The following is a 19,059-nucleotide window of genomic DNA, read 5'->3' as shown; positions in this document are numbered from 1 at the left end:
GGATTTAAAAAGCCACTAACCTGCCAGGCACAGTGGCACATGCCTGTAATCTCAGCTACTTGAGAGGCTGAGACAGGAGGATTGCTTGAGCCCAGGAATTTGAGGCCAGCCTGGGCAACATAGCAAGATCCCATATCTAAAAATAAAAAGCCAATAACCGTGAAAAAACCATTAATTACCACAAATTCCAGTGATTTTTGTTTCTTCCCATTTAGCGGCAGAAGTTGCGTGAAATTATTCTCCAGCAGCAACAGCAGAAGAAGATTGCAGGTCGGCAGGAGAAGGGGTCACAGGACTCTGCCGCAGTGCCTCATCCAGGGCCTCTTCAACACTGGCAACCAGAGAATATTAACCAGGCTTTCGCCAGACCCCCACCTCCTTATCCTGGGAACATTAGGTCTCCTGTTGCCCCTCCTTTAGGACCTAGATATGCTCTTTTCCCAAAAGATCAGCGTGGACCCTATCCTCCTGATGTTGCTAGTATGGGGATGAGACCTCATGGATTTAGGTAATGCTTTTAATTTCCTACCAAATTTAAATTGCTATTAGAAGAAGGGAACAGAGCCGGGTGTGGTGGCTTGTGCCTGTAATCCTAGCTGCTGGCTGAGGCGGGAGGATTGCTTGAGTCTAGGCGTTTGAGACCAGCCTGGGCAATATAGTGAGACTCCCAACCTCTTCAACAAGTTTAAAAATTAAAAAAAATGAATATACAAATGAAATAGTATTAATCAGGAAGCTGTTACTGCTTTCTATTTCTTTCTCCCCTCTGAGATATATATATAATCAGTTATTTTCTGCTAATGAGAGGTCATAGACATTTTTTCCCCCTCTAAGAACTCTAGAGACTCTGAAAACGTTACCTTTGTTTTTAAGTATTAACTGTATTAGCACTACCTTGCACCCTTAGTGATGTAGTTTATCATACAACATCCTCAAAATGTAGCTATTCTGTGTAGGCAAAGCCTCCTACGATTTGATGAGACTTGTCCTCTCTCCAAATTTCTACCTTTTAAGTTTATAGTCTAGATTAATTTTAGGCTGGGTGCAGTGGCTCATGCCTGTAATTCTAGTACTTTGGGAGGCCAAGGTGGGCGGATCACTTGAGGTGGAGTTTGAGACCAATCTGGCCAACATGGTAAAACCCTGCCTCTAGTAAAAATACAAAAATTTGCCGGCCATTGTGGCGCGTGCCGCGCCTGTGTTCCCAGCTACTCGGGAGGCTGAGACAAAAGGATTGCTTGAACCCAGGAGGTGGAGGTTGCAGTGAGCCAAGGTCTCACCACTGCACTCCAGCCTGGGAGACAGAACAAGACTCTGTCTCAATTAAAAGAATAATAATAATAATAAATTTTAGAGATTTCTAAACTGAAAGGACTTTCCCTTTGGGAACTCTCCATGGTGAGATAGGGTTGTAAGTTAGTAGTGATGAATCATAAGAATGTTTCCTTTTTCAAAGTGGCTAAAGTCAAAGCCAAACCTATGCCCTGGTTATAATAAGGAAATAGTTCTTTAAGATACGCTTTTTAGTTTTATGTCTTTTAGTCTTATATCTACCTTCATGTTACATTCTTTTAGTTTCCTTTTCTTCCACCTTAGTTATAATTTTTGCCTCTTGCTACATTTTATATTCTGTGTAAGTTGCCTGTAATCTTATTCTTAATTTCCCTTTTTTCTTCCACCTTGTTATAATTTATGCCTCTTGCTATGCTTTATATTCTGTGTAAGTTGCCTGTAATCCTATCTAAAAGGAAGTACAATATAAAATAGTCAAACAATTTATTCATTTACTTAATCTGTATAGATGAGGCCTACTCGTCTTTTTCTCTGACTATAAGTTTAGTCTATTCCATCGTCAAACCTGTGTCTTTGTATAGTCTCATGTACTGAGGCCTGTAAGTCCTCAATAGGTATGAAGACCTATCTTAACTCAAACATCCTCCCCAAATCAGCTTCCTCCATTGAACCTCCCTAAATATAGATAAAAGAAACTCTTCCTGAAAAACTCGAGTAGTATTGTTCTTACCTCTAAACAATTGATTTCATCTGCTTGGTTGTTGTTCCTTTGTCTTCATTTTTGTCATCTGTTAAATCTTAAGTCTTTAGAGCTCAGATATGGTGTTCGTTACAGGATACTTAGCAAAATCTTACTTGCATATTAATATCTATAAATACTTTTTAATGGCGATAGCTTTGCTTTTGTAAGTCATTGTATTTGGCAACATTAATTTTGTATCTACAATTTAATTGAAAATTTCCCCTTGTTTTCAACTTAACTCTAAATTTAACATAGTACCTATTTGCTTTTTTTATTTTTATTTATTTTTTTTAAGATTTGGATTTCCAGGAGGTAGTCATGGTACCATGCCGAGTCAAGAGCGCTTCCTTGTGCCTCCTCAACAAATACAGGGATCTGGAGTTTCTCCACAGCTAAGAAGATCAATATCTGTAGATATGCCTAGGCCTTTAAATAACTCACAAATGAATAATCCAGTTGGACTTCCTCAGCATTTTTCACCACAGAGCCTGCCAGTTCAGCAGCACAACATACTGGGCCAAGCATATATTGAACTGAGACATAGGGCTCCTGATGGAAGGCAACGGCTGCCTTTCAGTGCTCCACCTGGCAGCGTTGTAGAGGCGTCTTCTAATCTGAGACATGGAAACTTCATTGCCCGGCCAGACTTTCCGGGCCCTAGACACACAGAGCCCATGAGACGACCTCCCCAGGGTCTACCTAATCAGCTACCTGTGCACCCAGATTTGGAACAAGTGCCACCATCTCAACAAGAGCAAGGTCATTCTGTCCATTCATCTTCTGTGGTCGTGAGGACTCTGAACCATCCACTAGGTGGTGAATTTTCAGAAGCTCCTTTGTCAACATCTGTACCATCTGAAACAACGTCTGATAATTTACAGATAACCACCCAACCTTCTGATGGTCTGGAAGAAAAACTCGATTCTGATGACCCTTCTGTGAAAGAACTGGATGTTAAAGACCTTGAGGGAGTTGAAGTCAAAGACTTAGATGATGAAGATCTTGAAAACTTAAATTTAGATACAGAGGATGGCAAGGTAGTTGAATTGGATACTTTAGATAATTTGGAAACTAATGATCCCAACCTGGATGACCTCTTAAGGTCAGGAGAGTTTGATATCATTGCGTATACAGATCCAGAACTTGACCTGGGAGATAAGAAAAGCATGTTTAATGAGGAGCTAGACCTTCCAATTGATGATAAGTTAGATAATCAGTGTGCATCTGTTGAACCCAAAAAAAAGGAACAAGAAGACAAAACTCTGGTTCTCTCTGATAAACATTCACCACAGAAAAAATCCACTGTTACCAATGAGGTAAAAATGGAAGTATTGTCTCCAAATTCTAAGGTGGAATCCAAATGTGAAACTGAAAAAAGTGATGAGAATAAAGATAATGTTGACCCTCCCTGCTCACAGGCTTCTGCTCACTCAGACCTAAATGATGGAGAAAAGACTTCTTTGCATCCTTGTGATCCAGATCTATTTGAGAAAAGAACGAATCGAGAAACCGCTGGCTCCAGTGCAAATGTCATTCAAGGATCCACTCAACTACCTGCTCAAGATGTAATAAACTCTTGTGGCATAACTGGATCAACTCCAGTTCTCTCAAGTTTACTTGCTAATGAAAAATCTGATAATTCAGACATTAGGCCATTGGGGTCTCCACCACCAACTCTGCCGGCCTCACCATCTAATCATGTGTCAAGTTTGCCTCCTTTAATAGCACCGCCTGGCCATGTTTTGGATAATACCATGAATTCTAATGTAACAGTAGTCTCTAGGGTAAACCATGCTTTTTCTCAGGGTGTGCAGGTAAATCCAGGATTCGTTCCAGGTCAATCAACAGTTAACCACAATTTGGGGACAGGAAAACCTACAACTCAAACTGGGCCTCTAACAAGTCAGTCTGGTACCAGTAGCATGTCTGGACCCCAACAACTAATGATTCCTCAAACATTAGCACAGCAGAATAGAGAGAGGCCCCTTCTTCTAGAAGAACAGCCGCTGCTTCTACAGGATCTTTTGGATCAAGAAAGGCAAGAACAGCAGCAGCAAAGACAGATGCAAGCCATGATTCGTCAGCGATCAGAACCATTCTTCCCTAATATTGGTAGGAATTTTCTTGAGTCTCAACATACGTTACTGTGGGTATTAGAGTGGCATGCGATATGCTTATAAGATTTTATATTTAGAATTACAGTTGGAATAGAGCACTGAGTTTTTCTATTCCTCCTTGAGGGTTTTTGTTTTGTTTTGTTTTGAGACAGAGTCTCACTGTGTCACCCAAGATGGAGTGCAGTGGGGTGATCTCAGCTCACTGCAACCTCCACCTTCTGGGTTCAAGTGATTCTCCTGCCTCAGCCTCCCAAGTAGCTGGGACTACAGACACGCACCACCATGCCTGGGTAATTTTTGTATTTTTAGTAGAGGTGCAGGGTTTTACCATGTTGGCCAGGCTGGTCTCAAACTCTTGACCTCAGGTGAGCCGCCCGCCTTGGCATCCCAAAGTGCTGGGATTTACAGGTATGAGCTGCCATGCCTGGCCCTCCTTGAGCTTTAAAATGAAAGCAGTTGGCTGAGCACAGTGTGGCTCACGCCTGTAATCTTAGCACTTTGGGAGGCCAAAGCAGGTAGATTGCTTCAGCTCAGGAGTTCCAGACCAGCCTGGGCAACACGGGACATGGATGAAGCTGGAAACCATCATTCTCAGCAAAATAACACAGGAACAAAAAACCATACACTGTGTATTCTCACTTGTAAGTGGGAATTGAACAGTGAGAACATATGGACACAGGGAGGGGAACATCACACATCCGGGCCTGTCTTGGGTTAGGGGCTAGGGGATGGATAGCATTAGGAGAAATACCTAATGTAGATGACGGGTTGATGGGTGCAGCAAACCACCATGGCACGTGTATACCTGTATAACAAACCAGCACATTCTGCACAAGTATCCCAGAACTTAAAGTATAATAATTTTTAAAAAACCCCCCAAAATTAGCTGGGCATATCGGTGCTCGCCTGTAGTCCCACCTATTCGGGAGGCATAGGCAGGAGAATGGCGTGAACCTGGGAGGTGGATGTTGCAGTGAGGCAAGATGGCGCCATTGCACTCCAGCCTGGGTGACAGAGCAAGACTCCGTCTCAAAAAAAAAAAAAGAAAGCAATGAAGAGTTTTAGATTCTTTCCAGGTCAATTAAGAGATTCAAAACTGGATTACGAACTTCCCTCAATTCTATTATTTATGGAATTATTTAATAGAAACTAGTTGTCTTGTTAGTTCCTACATTCCAACCATTGTTGCCATATGTTATCAGTCATGGAGGGATGAATTTAAGAAAATTATGATAGAAATAAAGCTTTTTACTCTCCTTTTGTGTATGACAAATGCTTGGCAATTTTTTGCTATATAAACCTCTTTAACTTGTTTCTGATGGTTTACTGATTCTAAAAACAACAAAAGCAATGCAGTCAAAATGCCTCAGTGCCTCTAAGAATAAGAATTAGCAATCAAAGGGCACATGTCTAAGCAATGTCTCTTATTCTAAATAATAAAATTGACATTCCAGTTTATATATCCCCAATTTCATCATTTTGCTCCTTTTTTTTCATTTAGATGCAAATAGGTTTTTTTCTTAGTAGCTTCTTCTTGTGAGGGTATACCCTTAAGAAATTGGTACATTTTTCTTTTAAGAGTGATAACTAATTTAGTAGAATTCCTTAGTATTGCAGATTCTTATTTGTGATATTATATTTACTGAAGAAACCATTCTGATTAGCATTGCAAAAGTTTGGATGAAAGGGAATTAATTGCGTTGGTTTAGATGATTGCTTATAATCTCCCTTAAATTTGACTTTTTGTTTTAATTCCTGCAAGACTAAGGTATTAAAGCATGATTCAACTAAGAACTACTGAGATGTGATTAAACCCAGGATAAGGTTGCCATCTCAGAAATCTGTAATGATTATTAAATAATAAAAGTTTAAGAGCCTGCAGATTACATAATGCTTGTGATATTTGAATTACCTTGAACCAATTACTATGAAATAAGTAACTTTATATTTCTTTTCTAGATTTTGATGCAATTACAGATCCGATAATGAAAGCCAAAATGGTGGCCCTTAAAGGCATAAATAAAGTGATGGCACAAAACAATCTGGGCATGCCACCAATGGTGATGAGCAGGTAGGTGGAGGGGCTGATGGTTCTTACTGGGCATCTAGACATTCATGAAATCATTACTAGTTTAAAAAAACACATACAGAAAATTGGAAGCCCTTGTTTTAGGAATGAACAATACTATTTAAGTTGTCATGGTATCAGCTCGATATGATCAGATATAAAATGCTATGCCAATGTAAGAAATTAGTGTAAGAACTAGTGTAAGAGCATTAGTCTAAAGGATGGTAAACGTAAAACATCTTAAAAAGATTTGGAAGATTGGATTTCCTGATTCCTCAAGGTATTTAAGTTTGTGCTGTTTTAAATACCTTTACAATTGTTTATGTTAATTAAGATTTTTTTCAGTTAAGACACTGAGTGATTAAGGTAACTATAAATTCAGCTCTAAAATAAAATGTTCCCAAACTGGTTTTGAATCAGAAAAATAAAGTTACAAGGAATAGATAAGAGGACAGTTGGAAGTTAAGAGTTACAGATTTTTGTCTTTTCTCTCTTAGGAGGAAAATAGAAATTATACGTTAAGTAAGACAATAGGATTTATTTCAATATCTGAATTTTTGAAATTATGCCCTCTAAGGGTTATTAACCACAGGGCACTGTTTCTTAAATTTTGATCATGGACCACCATGAGAATTATGTGGTAATTTTTAAAAAAATGCAGATTCTTTTGCTCTACTGCAGACATACTAAATAAGAATTATCTGGAGATGGTTGTTTGTGTGTCTGTATTTTTAGCAATCTTCATGAATGAGGCTTATGTGTATTACTATATGAGAACCTCTGTCAATAAAGTAAGCATAAAGCCTCAATTTAGTCTAATTATCTTGTTGAAAAACTTTTATATAAAAAGAAATGTGGATGATTATAGAATTGAATATAAAATTTGCATGAATTTAAGATGTATATACTTCAAAGAAATTTGAATTCTTAACGGTATAGTTCTGTTCAATTGTTGAGATACTTTGGACATGGTTAAGAAGCATTTTTGAGATCAAAGTAGAGATACTGGTTTCCAATGATTTTCATTATTGAGCAATACTTATTAACACTGTTTGTCTGTCATAGAGGTTCCTAACTTTTATGTCTTGAATCTTTTTGGATTCCAGTAAAGCCTTTGAAATTCTCAGAATGTTTTATATGCAGAAAATTAAAAACATAGTATTACAAAGGAAATGATTATACTTGAAATATAGTTATTAAAATATAATTAAATTTTTAGTATATATGCTCCTTAATTAACAAATTAGCAATAAGCCATAATTTAAAAGTAATGATGAATATAACTAATCTATTAGGTGCCTGCAACACTTGATAGGAAAATAATCTGTCTTCTATTGGTGATAGCCGTGGTACTGCTAATAATATTGTAGTTTCTACGTTTATTCAAAACAGAAGGAAATGCTGAGTTTTATTTAGCACTTAGGTTTTTTTTGCTTTTGTTTTTTTTTTTTTTTTTGAGATGGAGTTTTGCTCTTTTTGCCCGGGATAGAGTACAATGGCATGATCTTGGCTCACTGCAGCCTTCACCTCTGGGGTTCAAGTGATTCTCCTGCATTAGCCTCTGGAGTAGCTGGGATTACAGGCATGTGCCACCATGCCCAGCTAATTTTTGTATTTTTAGTAGAGATGGGGTTTCACCATGTTGGCCAGGCTGGTCTTGAACTCCTGACTTCAGGTGATCCACCTGCCTCGGCCTCCCAAAGTGCTGGGATTACAGGCAGGAGCCACCGCGCCTGACCAGCACTTAGTTTTAAATATGGACCTCAGAATTTGAGACCTTCCAGCATCTGATGCTCTTTCAGCATCGTGTGTCCTCCAGTTAGATACATTAGTCATGCATCAGGTAGATGGCTTTCCATTCTACTGACTGCTTTGTAGAAATGGAAGTGATAGTTCCTCCTTAGAGTAGTGTGATACGTTGAGTTAGGATGATAGACCATGTGTGGTGTTTGGATTAAAAGATCATTTAGACCAGACCTGTAGCAGAGGGTAGGGTGATAGATGAATGAAAAACCTGAGTAAAAAAACTTAAAAACATATTCTATATCCTAATAGTACTTAAATAGTAATATACAGCATTTGGAATACATTTTGAAAATTGTGTGTGTATCTTGATATATTAAAGCTTTTGATAATGCCAGAGGAAATATTTTCATGTCAGCAGTAATGCTTCTGTGAAGTTTTTATTTTTTTAATTAGAATGAGTAACATTTCTCTAAATACGTTTAACCATGTAGACTCATCTTGGCCAGTGGTCAGTTTTTGATTTGCCCTAACATTAGATATAGAAATGTATGAAAATATATGAAAATTCTTAAATTGGGAAATATATTTTGTTTTAGAATATAAAATAACTAAGCTGCCAATTAGTTTTTAATAAAGATTGGAATGAGAAAACATTTTCTTAGAGTTTATGTTATAAAACTAAATCAATTTATTTTTATTCTGAAGGCTAGAATTCATTTTATTGTAAGGTAGAGTGAGGCACATAATAGAGAGTAAAACCTCTAGAGTCAGCTTAGCTAGCTTCTTATTGCAGCCCTACTAGTCCTTGTGGGGAAGGTTATGGATCTTACTTTCATCATAAGTAACATGAGGGTGCTAAGAGCACACACCTCATAGAGTTACAGTGAGGATCACATCTGCTCAGTACGTGAAAGGTAGGGCTTTAGTGTTTTGATGAAGAAGAAATTGCCACTGCTCTTCTCTGGAAGAGAAAACTGTTAAGCACCTAATATAGTTTTTAATAAATATTAATAATTTCTTAACACTCATAATTTGATACTTGTGTCCCCTGTTTTGACAGGTTCCCTTTTATGGGCCAGGCGGTAACTGGAACCCAGAATAGTGAAGGACAGAACCTTGGACCACAAGCCATTCCTCAGGTAACACTGCCTATAATGAGTCACTCTAGAATGCACACTTTTCTGTTTTCTAGCAAACTCATGCTTTATAGTAAGGCCCCTGCTAGAGAGTAATAGTAGGTTTGTGCAAAAGTAATTGCGGTTTTCGCCGTACGCTATTTGCCAATGGCAAAAACCGCAATTACTTTTGCACCAACCTAAATAGTAGCTTTAGAAGACTGCCAAGACATATTATCAGAACAGCCAAAAATAACCAAAAAGACATTTTGTTGCTTTTTAAACAAAAGACAAATTAAGGTTAAAAAAATTGGCTGTGATTTCTGAAAAGGATTTATATACCTAAGGGTAAAAAGTCACTTGATGGGAAAACCAAGTGCTCAGGACTCTTGGTTTTACTTTTATTTACTTATTTTTATCTCCGGAAGTACATTTTCATGTCCTGCATTTTAGAATTAAACCCATTATATTTAAAATGTAAAACTTCTGTAAATACTAGAAAACGGCTGGGCTCAGTGGCTTACGCCTGTAATCCCAGCACTTTGGGGGGCTGAGATGGGCGAATTATGAGGTCAGCAGTTCGAGACCAGCCTGACCAATATAGTGAAACCCCGTCTCTACTAAAAATACAAAAATTAGCCAGGCGTGGTGGCGCGCACCTATAGTCCCAGCTACTTGGGAGGCTGCGGCAGGAGAATCGCTTGAACCGAGGAGGCAGAGATTGCAGTGAGCCGAGATTGTGCCACTGCCCTCCAGCTTGGGTGACAGATCTCAAAACAAACAAACAAAACAAAACAAAACAAAAAAACAACTAGAAAACAATATGCTATATTTGTTTTTTCCCGTTTTTCTTCCCATCCTTGTTGAAAGATATGCTATATTCTTAAGCAGTATCTGAGGAAGTAAAACTCATGTAGTATTTTTGTCAATGATTTTTTTTTAAAAAGGGAGCTACCTACTAGTATATGTCCTCTTTTCTTCCTTGCCCTGCCAGTTATGCTTTAGATTTATTATGCTGATAATTATATTCTTCTCATTATTAAAAGAGGAAACAAACCATTTGATATAATGGGAAAAGCATAGCCTTTATAGCTGAGTTTTTTAAAGAAATTCTAGTTCCACTATGAATTTACTGTGCAACTTTGGGTAAATTCTTTAGCCTCTTGTTTTTTTAATCTGTCAAATGTTAAACCAGCTGCTTTGCGGTATTGTGAAGATTGCACACAATACATTCTGGCTGCTAGTATAGTTTATCATTAGTACGTTGTGTACAGCTCATGTTAAGGAGAACTTGTGACAACTGGATAAACATTTTTCAACATTACTTTGTCAGGTAATTATCAGGGACTTGTGAGATTAATAACTGCTTGTTCAGTCACCAGGAAGAAATAAGACTTTTTACTCAAAAATAAAACTAATTAAATACTTTTTAATTTTTTAATTTTTTTATGTTTTAGGGACAGGATCTTGCTGTGTTGCCCTCAAACAGCCGGGCTCCAGCGATCCTACTACCTCAGCCTCCCAAGTAGCTGGGACTACAGGCGCGTGTAGAAAATAAGACTGATATTTTTATTAACAGATTTTTCTTTTATATTTGTGCATGTTAAGAGACATTAGTTTTTTTTATAAATAACCATGCTGTGGAGTGGCATTTAGTCAATCTGGAACTTGTGTTTGATTGAAGAAGAAACCAGGTAAACTTCATCAAAAAGTGAGATTTTTTTATGTGGATCTCTAGCTTAGTGTTAGCAGTAATTGATTTGCCCTGTATTATGTTTCTGATGAATAATCCTTGACCTCAACTATAATTGTTTTCAGCCCAAATCTAGACAATATAATAGTTCCGAGATAGTAGTAAGAATTCAGAAATAGGTTGCCACCACTAAATTCATTCTACTTTTTATAAAAATCAAAACTTTAAAAGATATCTTAGGAAAATTAAAGGGTTTTTTCTTCCATTTCTTTTTCTTTCTTTCTTTTAAAGTTTTTCCCCCCTTTGACTGAAATGTGGAATAAACATATTTGTAAATTTTACTTATTTTAGGATGGCAGTATAACACATCAGATTTCTAGGCCTAATCCTCCAAATTTTGGTCCAGGCTTTGTCAGTAAGTATAAATCTAATAAGTTAATGTTTTCTGGGGATTGCTTGTCTGCACTCTATGTGTGCTGTTCTAAACCTGAAGTGAGTGTAGGTACACCAGTTCAAGCCCAGGTGCCCTCCTGTGTTATTAAACATCACTGCCCTATTAGGCAACTCTTCTTCAAGGCGTGTGTTTTCATTGCTTTTTTCACTGTGCATGAAGAATTATAGTTACAGAAAAGTATTTTAATACAGAAAAACCATCTTCCCCATTCTCTTCAATGTTGTTGCTGTTTTTGTATATAAATTGGGCACTTTACAATCTGTAGAATTAAATCACGTTTTGCTCTAAGAACTGTCTTACTAAGTGACAAGGACACTAAATGGGAAAAACAAAGGGATTATACTTAGCAGTAAGTTGGGTTAGCAGCATGGTGTAAAGGTCAGGTATGCAAGGTGCTCTGAATCCTTTCTAGTTATTTGCAGGGGTCCCAAGGTGGTTCAGGATAGTGTTTAAAGTTCTCCCCAAACTGAACCTTTCTGAAATCTTCAGACTGTTTAGCTAACTTTTTTTTCACCATTATTTTTCATTTTGCTCACCTCTGCTCTCCTGGTTCCAGAAACCAGAAAGGCTTTCCTTGCGGTAGGTCTCATTCTACCAGAAGCAGAACTTCTGAAATCTTGTGAAAAAGCCTGTTCTTAAAAAATGCCCTTCAAATTTAGTAGACTAGATTTCAAGTTCATACATGTACTGGAACTTCTGGGTTTAGGAACAAACCCAAAGTCTGACCTTTTGCAATTCCCCCTACATTAATTGTTATTATAATTTGAATACATATTTGCATTAAAAACAAGTAAACAACTATACCAACTGGCTTTTTCTGGCTTTATTGTGCCCATTGGCTTTGGTTGGATTCTTAATGTATGACAATATTCTGTTATCATTGATGTTATTTTCAGCGAATGTCCTTCTTAGAAATGTATTTATTCATTTCTTTGTCTTGTAGTGAGTCAAAAAGGTATATTCAGAATTTCACTACATACGATGACTTTTTTTTTTCCCCCTTGGACTTCGTGTCAATGAAGTAAAGTGCCCTTAAAGAATAAAGAAGAGAATATTGGTACAAAATGAAGAGATATAACCATTTGGGGAGAATTAATGGCAGTTGTAAAAGTAGAAAATATTTTGCTTGGTTAACTCTTCCCTCCCCTTATTTTAAAAAATATAAACCGCAAAATAATAATTACCAATGTTTTCAACTTATGGATTTCCTTTATAAGTCAATAGACTTTTAAATTATTCCCTTCTAAAACATTCTGGGTTCCCTTTCTCTCCATTTAGAATATTTTTTCGTTACTAAGAAGTAGGAAAGAACTTATAAACTCAGAAAAATGAACATGGGGAGTGATTTCCTAGGCTGCGCGCTAGACCTTAATGGGATATGTGTTTGTCTCTTCAAAATCTGTAAAGTTGTATTCATAAAATGCCTGTATGCCTTAGTGTGTAGTTTGGCTTGTGGGTTAGAGAATTTGTTTAGTAAAAAAAGAGAATTTCATTACATAAGTCTTCTGCTTTTCCAAGATTGGATTTGTAATATTTATAAGGGCTAAGTTAACCAGCATCTTAAGAATGTATATTCCTCAATTAAATATTTTTCTAAAATCTGATATTTTATTACATAATGGTCTAATATTTAGTATTGTGTTTTCAATTTCCTATTATATGGTCATGATGAAATTACTGCCTTACAAAATAGATTTGTGTAGCTTATTATAATGTTGGACCCTTTAGAAAATTAACACAACTGAATTTTAATTTTTCCTCAGATGATTCACAGCGTAAGCAGTATGAAGAGTGGCTCCAGGAGACCCAACAGCTGCTTCAAATGCAGCAGAAGTATCTTGAAGAACAAATTGGTGCTCATAGAAAATCTAAGAAGGCCCTTTCAGCTAAACAACGTACCGCCAAGAAAGCTGGGCGTGAATTTCCAGAGGAAGATGCAGAACAACTCAAGCATGTTACTGAACAGCAAAGCATGGTTCAGAAACAGCTAGAACAGGTAATAAATAGGTTTGCAAAATAGAAACTACCAGCAATTAATGAGTAGAATGTTTTGGCATGTCATTCATTAGTGACTTTGACTAGTGATTTTTTTTGACTAGTAGTAAATGGCATTAAAAGTACATTGCCAAGAAGTGACAGCTCTGAGACCCCTTAGTAACTGCAGCCATAACAGCTCCAATCATTTACTTAGAGTGATGGTCACAGCATATACTCAATAAATGACACAACGGAGATTGAGTCTCATAATTTCAACTTCGAAGAACTATTTTCAGACTTGGTATAGTTAGAGATGTTGTTTTTTCTGCACTAAGAAATCACTGCCAAGACCATATTCCTATTATACATCATTGAGAGTATTCAACTTAACTGAGGACCGAGCTCATGAGGAGATACTGAGTTTAGTTGGGAATAAGAATTGGGGGCCCAGGAAGTATTTTTGTTTACTTGAAGTTGATATTATTATTATTTCTTAATGTTTCGGTCTTAAAATACATTGGTGTATCTTACGTGAAGGACTCATTCTAGAAAAATAAAATCCTTTTGCCATTATCTTCTGTTATAAACCAGATGTTTATCAGAATGTTCAAACTGAATAATATACTGGAAAAGAAGAAACATGTAAACATTTTATTTAAAATAAAACAATAATAGTGTACAAAATGGGTTCAGAGCCAACTCCTAGGTATATTTACCCAAGTAAATTAAAAACTTAGGTTCAGTTCAGGCACGGTGGCTCATACCTGTAGTTCCAGCACTTTGGGAGGCCGAGGCGGGTGGATCACTTGAGGTCAGGAGTTTGAGACCAGGCTGGCCAACATGGTGAAACCTTGTCTCTACTAAAAATATAAAAATTAGCTAAGTATGGTAGCATGTGCCTGTAATCCCAGCTACTTGGGAGGCTGAGACAGGAGAATCCCTTGACCCAAGGAGTCAGAGGTTGTGGTGAGCCGAGCTTGTGCCACTGTACTCCAGCCTGGCAACAGAGCGAGACTCCATCTCAAAAAAAAAAAAAAAGATGTGAGTACTCTCTGTAATGAACACTGTAGGAAGCACTTCCACTTATGTTGTCTTATCTACAACTTTCTGAAGGAGTTAGTATTATCACCATTTTTTTACAAACTGATTCATTGTAGAGGTTACAAACACTGTGTACATGTGGCCGGGCGTGGCGGCTCACACCTGTCATCCCAGCACTTTGGGAAGCCGAGGTGGACGGATCGCCTGAGGCCAGGAGTTCGAGACCAGCCTGGCCAACATGGTGAAACCCCATCTCTACTAAAAATACAAAAAATTATCCAGGGATGGTGGCAGGCACCTGTAATCCCAACTGCTTGGGAGGTTGGGGCAGGAGAATTGCTTGAACCCTTGAGGTGGAGGCTGTAGTGAGCCGAGATTGCGCCATTGCACTCCAGCCTGGGCAACAAGAGTGAAACTGTCTCAAAAAAAAAAAAAAAAAATCCCAAAAAATACCCCCACTGTACATGTTTGCTCATAACTATTAGATTAGGGATTTGGACTCAAGTGTCTTATCTTCAAACCGCAGCTACCACAATAAGGTACCAACAATAAGGTGATTATAATTCCAATTGTTTAAAACTAGGATTTTAATATTCCAGAATGAAAGTTTTCTTTTCTCTTTAAATCTACTCTCTGGGTTCATGTTTACTGTAGGTTAATATTCTTGTAAAGATATGTTTAATAAAGTTTTTTTTTTTTTAGCACTTTTATTGCCTTCTGGCATATTTGTACAAGGTCTTTGGATAAGGGCCTAATTTTTGCATATCCATGGATCAAATCCTGTTTAGAAGCTAATACTTGAAAAATGGGATACATCATCTATTACATAGTTGCCAAAGATCCAGTGTAATCATATTAAGATAAGCAGTCGATGGTAATGTTTTAAAAAGTATTATAAAATATCATGGGAAAGACATGGATGACCACCTTATATATCCCAGATGCTGTTAGAGGTGCTTTCTGTACTTTCTTACTACTTCACCAACCAATGGTAATTTCTCAGTTCTAACCAGTAAACTGGCCAGGAAAAATAAGAAAATAAAATAGGCGTTACACAACTGTTGAAGAAGAGATCAAACACCATTATTTGCAGAAAATATTGGTTTACCTGGGGAACCCAAGGAAATACTTTGAAAAACGATTAGAACTCCTGGGTTTAGCATATTAGCATATTTATCTAAAAATTGAATGATGTTGAAAGATATACACATCATTTTGCATTCCTTCTTTCCCTAGCTTGCTGAATGAGACGGTGAGGTCCTCTGGAACATAGATTCCATTTTGATTGATATGTGGTCTGTAGTATTGAGCACATTGGGACACAAAGGTTTTTGGAATAAATTAATTGATATTACTCAGCTGTTATATTAAGGGACTTTTTGCCAGGCGCGGTGGCCCGCGCCTGTAATCCCAGCACTTTGGGAGGCCGAGGCAGGCAGATCACGAGGTCAGGAGATCGAGAGCATCCTGGCTAATGTGGTGAAACCCCGTCTCTACTAAAAATACAAAAAATTAGCCAGGCATGATGGTGGGTGCCTGTAGTCCTATCTACTTGGGAGGCTGAGGCAGGAGAATGGCATGGACCTGGGAGGTGGAGCTTGCAGTAAGCTGAGGTCGTGCCACCGCATTCTAGCCTGGGCAACAGAGCGAGATTCCGTCTCAAAAAAAAAAAAAAAAAAAAAGAGACTATTTACAGACTATTCAAAATACTACCTCGGTGCTTGTGTAGATTTCAGAAATTACAATTTGAGTGTTAGCCGTTAAATTGAAAGTGTTCTATAAACTTAGTCTTTTTCATCTGGGCGGGTGGTGTGATACTCATGCTAGTAATTCATCTTGTCTTAAAATGTTGTACAATTTATATATTTAAGAAATGAAATCTTAACATATTTAAATGATTCAAGTTTGAGTTAAGTCTGTTATTCTAACATTGTGTATTGATGTAATTTCTAGGACATCAAAATTAGCTGCTTGTGTAACTTTTTTTATTGTATATTTTTGATGTATAGTATAAATAGTATATATGAGTTTCACCGTAAGATTTTAATACTTATTTTACAAAACCGTTTTTGATATTTCATATGTGAAGCGCTTTTACAGATAACTTTATAAAAATCCTATTGTTAAAGAAAGATTGATAGTCGTTAGTTAAGGCTCATCAGTTCAATTTTTTTGTGACTTTTGCAGTTACCCAAGCGAAATATGTTTGCTTCTACAGGGCCAAACTGCCCTCTGTATAACCTCAACCAAAGTCATCAGCCAGTGTTTTACTTCAATACCTGTGCTGTATATAAATGAGTAATGAGGCATTTTGTTATTCCAGATTCGTAAACAACAGAAAGAACATGCTGAATTGATTGAAGATTATCGGATCAAACAGCAGCAACAGCAGCAGCAGTGTGCGATGGCCCCACCTACCATGATGCCCAGTGTCCAGCCCCAGCCACCCCTAATTCCAGGTGCCACTCCACCCACCATGAGCCAACCCTCCTTTCCCATGGTGCCACAGCAGCTTCAGCACCAGCAGCACACAACAGTTACTTCTGGCCATACCAGCCCTGTTAGAATGCCTAATTTACCTGGATGGCAACCCAACACTGCTCCTGCCCACCTGCCCCTCAATCCTCCTAGAATTCAACCCCCAATTGCCCAGTTACCAATAAAAACTTGTACACCAGCGCCAGGGACAGTCTCAAATGCAAATCCACAGACTGGACCACCACCTCGGGTAGAATTTGATGACAACAATCCCTTTAGTGAAAGTTTTCAAGAACGGGAACGTAAGGAACGTTTACGAGAACAGCAAGAGAGACAACGGATCCAACTCATGCAAGAGGTAGATAGACAAAGAGCTTTGCAGCAGAGGATGGAAATGGAGCAGCATGGCATGGTGGGCTCTGAGATAAGTAGTAGTAGGACATCTGTGTCCCAGATTCCCTTCTACAGTTCTGACTTACCTTGCGATTTTATGCAACCTCCAAGACCCCTTCAGCAGTCTCCACAACACCAACAGCAAATGGGACAGGTTTTACAGCAACAGAATATACAACAAGGATCGATTAATTCACCCTCCACCCAAACTTTCATGCAGACTAATGAGCGAAGGCAGGTAGGACCTCCTTCATTTGTTCCTGATTCACCATCAATCCCTGTTGGAAGCCCAAATTTTTCTTCTGTTAAGCAAGGACATGGAAATCTTTCTGGGACCAGCTTCCAACAGTCTCCAGTGAGGCCTTCTTTTACACCTGCTTTACCAGCAGCACCTCCAGTAGCTAATAGCAGTCTCCCATGTGGCCAAGATTCTACTATAACCCATGGGCACAGTTACCCGGCATCAACCCAATCACTCATTCAGTTGTATTCTGATATAATCCCAGAGGAAAAAGGGAAAAAGAAAAGAACAAGAAAAAAGAAAAGAGATGATGATGCAGAATCCACCAAGGCTCCATCAACTCCCCATTCAGATATAACTGCTCCACCGACTCCAAGCATCTCAGAAACTACCTCTACTCCTGCAGTCAGCACACCCAGTGAGCTTCCTCAACAGGCCGACCAAGAGTCGGTGGAACCAGTCGGCCCATCCACTCCCAGTATGGCAGCAGGCCAGCTATGTACAGAAGTAGAGAACAAACTGCCCAATAGTGATTTCTCACAAGCAGCTCCAAATCAACAGACTTATGCAAATTCAGAAGTAGATAAGCTCTCCATGGAAACCCCTGCCAAAACAGAAGAGATAAAACTGGAAAAGCCTGAGACAGAGTCATGCCCGGGCCAAGAGGAGCCTAAATTGGAGGAACAGAGTGGTAGTAAGGTAGAAGGAAATGCTGTAGCCTGTCCTGTCTCCTCAGCACAGAGTCCTCCCCATTCTGTTGGCGCCCCTGCTGCCAAAGGAGACTCAGGGAATGAACTTCTGAAACACTTGTTGAAAAATAAAAAGTCATCTTCTCTTTTGAATCAAAAACCTGAGGGCAATATTTGTTCAGAAGATGACTGTACAAAGGATAATAAACTAGCTGAGAAGCAGAACCCAGCTGAAGGACTGGTAAGTGTAAATGATAAAAATGACAACTTTTTTCTTTTGTTTTAAATTATACTTACAGCAGATTAGGACCAACAACTATATTTCCACATTATTCTACAACCTTTTTATTCTAAAGGACCGTTTCTTATTTTATCTTTTCTACCTCTCTGGAACCCATGTTTTTACTTATATCTAAACTATATTAAATAATAATTTGTTTACTGTTTTTTAAAAAGCAAAGACATGTATGGCATTTCATATGTAACGTGATGTGTAGCAACTGGTTGATATGACTAAAGCAAAGTAAGTAAATGTCTATGTACTTTATTGTAAATAAGTGATTAATTTCCATTAACCTCTTTAAAATATAGAGGATAGCCCATGCACCCCTATGAATACCCTTGGCACTCTTAGGGATACCACACTGGGAACCTGTTGTGCTACAGTGTTGTATTGATACTTAATGTAATGTTACATGTAGATACTATTTTGTAGTTTTCCATGTATCAATTTTCTATCAGTTTTAAGTTATTAACATTGAATTTGCTTTTTTTTTTCATTTCTATGAAGAGCTAACTCATAAATATACCTTTACAAGAATCCCTCCCCTTTATTTCAGTTAACTTCATTAAGATATTTCCAAAACTGGAGTTTCTGAGTCATGGGAATTGGTCTGTTGAATAGCTCTTGCCTGTTTATCTTTCAGAACGTATAGTGCCATTACCAGTGCATTCATAAAGCTGTCCCTAGAGAGCTTCTCAAATTGGATTTTATTTTCATATTTTAATTAAG

General features: G+C 37.9%; 1 protein-coding gene across 1 annotated transcript in view; it reads left to right on the top strand.

Annotated features, from left to right (window-relative positions):
• KMT2C (lysine (K)-specific methyltransferase 2C) overlaps positions 1 to 19,059 on the top strand; it is a 233,018-nt gene that overhangs the window by 186,984 nt on the left and 26,975 nt on the right. The window contains exons 36-42 of the mRNA XM_011941521.1: positions 216 to 508; positions 2,331 to 4,147; positions 6,112 to 6,223; positions 9,027 to 9,105; positions 11,126 to 11,189; positions 12,992 to 13,224; positions 16,570 to 18,288. Of these exons, the coding sequence (XP_011796911.1) occupies positions 216 to 508; positions 2,331 to 4,147; positions 6,112 to 6,223; positions 9,027 to 9,105; positions 11,126 to 11,189; positions 12,992 to 13,224; positions 16,570 to 18,288 (4,317 nt within the window). The remainder of the gene's footprint in view (positions 1 to 215; positions 509 to 2,330; positions 4,148 to 6,111; positions 6,224 to 9,026; positions 9,106 to 11,125; positions 11,190 to 12,991; positions 13,225 to 16,569; positions 18,289 to 19,059) is intronic.

This window comes from Colobus angolensis, unplaced genomic scaffold (genome assembly GCF_000951035.1).
Source record: "Colobus angolensis palliatus isolate OR3802 unplaced genomic scaffold, Cang.pa_1.0 Scaffold2, whole genome shotgun sequence".
Lineage (NCBI taxonomy): Eukaryota > Metazoa > Chordata > Mammalia > Primates > Cercopithecidae > Colobus > Colobus angolensis.
This window is presented reverse-complemented; position numbering and strand designations above follow the sequence as displayed.